The 7,256-nt window shown below is 43.0% G+C and overlaps 1 protein-coding gene across 1 annotated transcript; it reads left to right on the top strand.

Annotated features, from left to right (window-relative positions):
• The first annotated feature begins 426 nt into the window (after positions 1–426).
• On the top strand, positions 427–4,956 carry LOC149753617 (uncharacterized). The gene is made up of 2 exons (XM_089930063.1): positions 427–659; positions 1,251–4,956. The coding sequence occupies exon 2, from the start codon at positions 3,320–3,322 to the stop codon at positions 4,559–4,561; it is 1,242 nt and encodes a 413-aa protein (XP_089786189.1). The 5' UTR covers positions 427–659; positions 1,251–3,319; the 3' UTR covers positions 4,562–4,956.
• Positions 4,957–7,256: the final 2,300 nt, after the last annotated feature.

The raw sequence follows: 7,256 nt of genomic DNA, 5'->3' as shown, positions 1-7,256 counted from the left end.
GCTATACTGAATTCTCTTCCTGGTTCGTACCGCCCATTTCTCACCAACTTTCGTATGACGAAACTGGTAGTAAATTATCATCAATTATTGGGTTTACTACAAACTTTTGAGAAGGATCACCAACTCCTAAAAGGATCGGTGAATTTAGTGGGAGGTTCGTGTAATAACCCCAAAATATTTTTTTTTTATATAAAAAGGGATAGAATAGTCCTTTTCAATTAATATAAGGGGTAAAATAGGAAAGAATCAAAAGATAATGGCATAGTTGTAGATGCATTGAAGTGGTAAGGGTAAAATTGGAAGGAATCAAAAGTTAATGGCATAACGGTAGATATGTTGAAGTGTTAGGGGCAAAATGGGAATTTAATAATATTAAACAAAGGTGAATAGTGCTTTGATTTGACTTAAATGGGGTTGTCTGGCGGTGGGTTGGCTGAGAAGAGGGAATTGAGACAGAGAGGGAGAGGAGGTCTCAGGCGTGGAAACACAGAGAGAGGGAAAAAGAGAAGAAGAAGAAAAAGGAGAAGAAGAAGAAGAAGAAAGAAGAAGAGGAAGGGGATTCGAGGAGGAGGGGGATCCCGGTTGCACTTCCAGCTGAAGGAAAAAATGTAGATCTCCTTCCCCTCTACGCAAAGACCTCGATTTCCAAAAAGAAAAAGGTAAATATCCGTCCCTATCTAGTCTTTTGATGACATTAGGCTGTACAAAGGGTGGATATAGTCTAGAGGGGTCGGATAAGGGTTGTAGAGGTGGTTAAAAGAGGAAGAATCGGATTTTAACAATTTTTTCCGGCACTACGGAAAAACTGTGTCGAAGTCCCAACTTCGGCGAATTATTTAGGGGGTCAAACGGCCTCCGATGATGATGCATGTTATCTCTTTGGAATCCTCTATGAGTGTAGAATGTTAGATAAAAATTTCATCAAATTTGGAGTCCTGAAAGTGGATCAAAACCGGGATGAAGTAACCCACTGTCTGTTCGGGTTACTGTTCATCCGGGTGGAAAATAAGGGATTTCATGCCATAATAGGGTATTAAGCCTAGATTAGGCTAAGGGAGACCTTGTACTCGTGCAAGGGAGTCCCTAATACACATAAATGATGAGTTAATTAATAGAAAAAGAAAAAGAGAAAGAAAAGAAAAGATTTAGGGAACGGGGGAGTTGAATCAATTAAAGTTCCCTATATTATAATTGGCACGTAGATTATGACCTTGATACAAGACTAAATGTATGGTAAATGCATGTCACAGTTGGGCAAGAAGCTAGGGAACGAGAGGAAGAAGTTCCCCACTGCCTGCTGTAGAATTCTAGAGGCGTATCAGGGCTGTGCCAGATTGACAGGTGAGTGGGAGTCATGTACTTTGCACCATGAGCATCCTTAATTCATTTTCATGAATGTCGCCAAGTGTGAATTGATTCCACTTGAGCATATTGATTGATATTGTAGTAGATTCCTCTATAATCTTGATTCTCCATGCTTGATTATTCTGTACATGCATTTGAGGGAACATTGAGAGAAATTACGAGGGGTTGATGAGTAATCAAATTGATTCCGAATTGTGAAATGACTTCTTTTGTAAATTGATTTCATTTCCTCTATTTCAAAGACTTGTAGAGCCCTTCTCATGGTATATTGAGTTGCATTGTACTCCCGTGATTCCTCACTCCCAACCCTGATGTTAGTTATAATTGGGTCGTGGCCGAGTGAGTGGTAGTCTTGATTATGCTCCTTTTTAGTAGAGTATTGGGAGGGTGCATTATGGCATTTATGCATGACTTGACAGTATCTGCAGGACACCTATAGTCGATGGGGTTGAACATCGGCCTTTGTGCACATAGTAGCCTTCTGGGTGGGCGGAGCCCAGTCCCTTCCTAGGGAGGGACACGGCCCTAGGCGTAGGATCGGCCGGTCCTACGACTTATATTCTGCTTGCCGCCGGGCATAGTAAGACCCCGCGAGGTGCAGTATGGCTTTCCGCGGATGTAGAATTCCCGCGAGGTGCCGTTTAGTATGTAGATGTGAGATGGATTTCTGTTCTGGATACTGGCCGGCATTTACATGATTAGTGTGGTGTCTTATCCTACATATGCATGTGACAGTAAGGAGTTGTTGCTGGTTCGCCTGGGGCGTAAAACCCACCTCCCGACAGCTATCTAGTGATGATTTCAGCATATTGACACCTGATTTGTATGTTCCAGCATTATGATCTGTTGAGCATATTCATGAGTAGCATATATGTTTACTTGATTATTCCATATATGCTTCAGATGAGTTGATGTTGATTGTGGTGATATTGATGATTTACTCCATATTCTCTATGTTGAGATCATGTTCATCTTGTTATTGCTCTTGAGATTTCACCTCGAGCCATGATTATATCTTGTCTCATGTGCATAGTACTCTCTACTCCACTCACTGAGTATTTATATACTCACTCCCCAGTTTGATATTTTTGATTGCAGGGCAGGTATTGTATAGAGAGGAGCAGGATTAGTGGTTGCCTGCTAGCTGTGCCGCTCCATAGTATAGTATAGTATAATGTAGATAGAGGTTTATACCCTTTTGGTGTATTATAAACCTTCTATTGTATATAGTGTATAGTTACAGTCATAGATCCTGTTGTGGATATGGGTTTGACCATGGATGGAATGGGAACCAGATTTTTATACATATGAGTTATATGCCTGAGATAATGTATTGATATATATTGTCCAGGTTCATTATGTGACGGATTATGTGATTGCTGCTCTGACAGGTAGTGTGTTGTATGTATTGAGATAATCCTGACAGGTCACTATAGGAAAGGTGATCATTTTGTGCATGCATCATGCCAAATTTTTCAAGATTCATTGATGATTGATAGGTAGTAGGGTTCTACGCGGTGGCTGGTGGCCTTATGCCTACCCGCACCCTAGGACCGTCGCGGCGGCCCGCCGGGAACGGGGCGGGGGTCGTGACAAAGCTTGGTATCAGAGCAAAGGTTAAGAAGAGTCCTGTCAGAGCAATAGGATGAGTCAGGATTAAGTATAGGATTATACTATGGAGCATAGGATTTTTCTGTATGTTATTTTATGAGTCATTTACAACTCAGTAAAATATATCATGACTCAGTGTGTAACGACCATCCTCTCTTTTTGACTTTTTTAGAGAGATATAAAGAATACCTCCAAGGAGAGGACCTGCTCGTCCTGGAAGGAGGATGGAGCCAGATATAGCATTGGATGCGGGTTCTGTGTCGAGCCCCAAAGAGAAAAACCTCCTCCTACTGATAGACGGAGGGTTGATGATCAAGGGGAGGTAGGAAATAGAGATGCATTGATGGAACAGTTACTGGCGGAGAATCAGGCTCTGAGGGAGCAGATTGCTCGGGGGAAATCTCCTGCCCCGTCAGTAGTATCCATCCCACCTCCTGTAGTTGTGCCAAGAAGTTTGGCCAGGCGGGCTCTAGATGATGAGGGGATTACTGTACAGGAATTTCTGAGGCTCAGAACCCCAGAGTTTAAGGGGGAAGAAGGTGAAGATCCTCAGAGATTCTTGGAGGAGACTGAAAAGATGATACGGAGACTGCCCTGTTCTGATGCAAGAGCTATAGAACTTGTAGGGCTCACAATGAAAGAAGATGCCTGGGGCTGGTACCAGAGGCACGTGGAGGACAGATTGTACAGTAGGAATCCTCCAACCTGGGAAGAGTTCAGGCAAGCAGTGATGGATGAGTTTTTGTCTCCGGTTGAGAGGCAGAATCGGGCTCTTCAGTTTGAGAGGCTGAAGCAGATGCCCGGAATGAGCGTATCTGAGTACGCTCGTGAGTTCACTAGATTGGGGAAGTATGCTCCTTACATCATCCCCACTGAAGCTGCCAGGATAGAAAGATTCAGGCGGGGTCTGATTTCCCCGCTTTATAATGCAGTACTGGCAGTAGAGGTCCCCACCTTATCTAGGCTGATTGATAAAGCAAAACAGTGGGAGACCAGAAACAAAGAGGAAAGGGCTGAAAGAGAACAGAGGAAAATGAGTAAGGGGAAAGGGCAAAGCAGCCGAGGTAGATCTGAGGGAGCAAGTCTCCCGGAGGGCCCGACGGAGCAGTCTGTACGCTCAGCTCCACCTACCCCACGTAAGAGAAAATGGAGGGAAAGAGGTCAATCACAAGATACTTTTCTACCATCAGTACCTCTTCCTCCAGTCACTATGGCCAGAACTGAATCTAGGTTTCAATCATGGCCAGTGTGTGGCATATGTGGGAAGCAGCACCCTGGCAGATGCAGAATGGGTCAGGGAGTGTGCTACAGATGTGGACAGCCGGGTCATTTTGTCAGAGAATGCCCGCAGGGTGCCACCCAGCAGTTTGTGCCTTTAACATCCTACCCTTCTGTGCAGATGGACAGGCCTAGTAGTAGGGGGCCTGTAGGCAGAGGCAGAGGTCAGACACCAACGTCACAGCAGAGTGCTGGACCATCTCAACTGTCAGCTCCAGTAGGCAGAGGGCAAGGAAGGGTGTTCACGGTAAATCCACAGGAGGCACAGACATCGAATGCAGCTATGACAGGTAATTTACTCTTTTAAATTCGAGGACGAATTTTATATAAGGGGGGGAGGATGTAATAACCCCAAAATATTTTTTTTTTATATAAAAAGGGATAGAATAGTCCTTTTCAATTAATATAAGGGGTAAAATAGGAAAGAATCAAAAGATAATGGCATAGTTGTAGATGCATTGAAGTGGTAAGGGTAAAATTGGAAGGAATCAAAAGTTAATGGCATAACGGTAGATATGTTGAAGTGTTAGGGGCAAAATGGGAATTTAATAATATTAAACAAAGGTGAATAGTGCTTTGATTTGACTTAAATGGGGTTGTCTGGCGGTGGGTTGGCTGAGAAGAGGGAATTGAGACAGAGAGGGAGAGGAGGTCTCAGGCGTGGAAACACAGAGAGAGGGAAAAAGAGAAGAAGAAGAAAAAGGAGAAGAAGAAGAAGAAGAAAGAAGAAGAGGAAGGGGATTCGAGGAGGAGGGGGATCCCGGTTGCACTTCCAGCTGAAGGAAAAAATGTAGATCTCCTTCCCCTCTACGCAAAGACCTCGATTTCCAAAAAGAAAAAGGTAAATATCCGTCCCTATCTAGTCTTTTGATGACATTAGGCTGTACAAAGGGTGGATATAGTCTAGAGGGGTCGGATAAGGGTTGTAGAGGTGGTTAAAAGAGGAAGAATCGGATTTTAACAATTTTTTCCGGCACTACGGAAAAACTGTGTCGAAGTCCCAACTTTGGCGAATTATTTAGGGGGTCAAACGGCCTCCGATGATGATGCATGTTATCTCTTTGGAATCCTCTATGAGTGTAGAATGTTAGATAAAAATTTCATCAAATTTGGAGTCCTAAAAGTGGATCAAAACCGGGATGAAGTAACCCACTGTCTGTTCGGGTTACTGTTCATCCGGGTGGAAAATAAGGGATTTCATGCCATAATAGGGTATTAAGCCTAGATTAGGCTAAGGGAGACCTTGTACTCGTGCAAGGGAGTCCCTAATACACATAAATGATGAGTTAATTAATAGAAAAAGAAAAAGAGAAAGAAAAGAAAAGATTTAGGGAACGGGGGAGTTGAATCAATTAAAGTTCCCTATATTATAATTGGCACGTAGATTATGACCTTGATACAAGACTAAATGTATGGTAAATGCATGTCACAGTTGGGCAAGAAGCTAGGGAACGAGAGGAAGAAGTTCCCCACTGCCTGCTGTAGAATTCTAGAGGCGTATCAGGGCTGTGCCAGATTGACAGGTGAGTGGGAGTCATGTACTTTGCACCATGAGCATCCTTAATTCATTTTCATGAATGTCGCCAAGTGTGAATTGATTCCACTTGAGCATATTGATTGATATTGTAGTAGATTCCTCTATAATCTTGATTCTCCATGCTTGATTATTCTGTACATGCATTTGAGGGAACATTGAGAGAAATTACGAGGGGTTGATGAGTAATCAAATTGATTCCGAATTGTGAAATGACTTCTTTTGTAAATTGATTTCATTTCCTCTATTTCAAAGACTTGTAGAGCCCTTCTCATGGTATATTGAGTTGCATTGTACTCCCGTGATTCCTCACTCCCAACCCTGATGTTAGTTATAATTGGGTCGTGGCCGAGTGAGTGGTAGTCTTGATTATGCTCCTTTTTAGTAGAGTATTGGGAGGGTGCATTATGGCATTTATGCATGACTTGACAGTATCTGCAGGACACTTATAGTCGATGGGGTTGAACATCGGCCTTTGTGCACATAGTAGCCTTCTGGGTGGGCGGAGCCCAGTCCCTTCCTAGGGGGGGACACGGCCCTAGGCGTAGGATCGGCCGGTCCTACGACTTATATTCTGCTTGCCGCCGGGCATAGTAAGACCCCGCGAGGTGCAGTATGGCTTTCCGCGGATGTAGAATTCCCGCGAGGTGCCGTTTAGTATGTAGATGTGAGATGGATTTCTGTTCTGGATACTGGCCGGCATTTACATGATTAGTGTGGTGTCTTATCCTACATATGCATGTGACAGTAAGGAGTTGTTGCTGGTTCGCCTGGGGCGTAAAACCCACCTCCCGACAGCTATCTAGTGATGATTTCAGCATATTGACACCTGATTTGTATGTTCCAGCATTATGATCTGTTGAGCATATTCATGAGTAGCATATATGTTTACTTGATTATTCCATATATGCTTCAGATGAGTTGATGTTGATTGTGGTGATATTGATGATTTACTCCATATTCTCTATGTTGAGATCATGTTCATCTTGTTATTGCTCTTGAGATTTCACCTCGAGCCATGATTATATCTTGTCTCATGTGCATAGTACTCTCTACTCCACTCACTGAGTATTTATATACTCACTCCCCAGTTTGATATTTTTGATTGCAGGGCAGGTATTGTATAGAGAGGAGCAGGATTAGTGGTTGCCTGCTAGCTGTGCCGCTCCATAGTATAGTATAGTATAATGTAGATAGAGGTTTATACCCTTTTGGTGTATTATAAACCTTCTGTTGTATATAGTGTATAGTTACAGTCATAGATCCTGTTGTGGATATGGGTTTGACCATGGATGGAATGGGAACCAGATTTTTATACATATGAGTTATATGCCTGAGATAATGTATTGATATATATTGTCCAGGTTCATTATGTGACGGATTATGTGATTGCTGCTCTGACAGGTAGTGTGTTGTATGTATTGAGATAATCCTGACAGGTCACTATAGGAAAAGTGATCATTTTGTG

Source organism: Phoenix dactylifera, chromosome 4 (assembly GCF_051530095.1).
Source record: "Phoenix dactylifera cultivar Ajwa chromosome 4, Ajwa_hap1_PhDact_Kaust_v1.1, whole genome shotgun sequence".
Lineage (NCBI taxonomy): Eukaryota > Viridiplantae > Streptophyta > Magnoliopsida > Arecales > Arecaceae > Phoenix > Phoenix dactylifera.
Note: the sequence above shows the minus strand (reverse complement) of the source record. Positions and strands in the feature narration are given on the sequence as shown.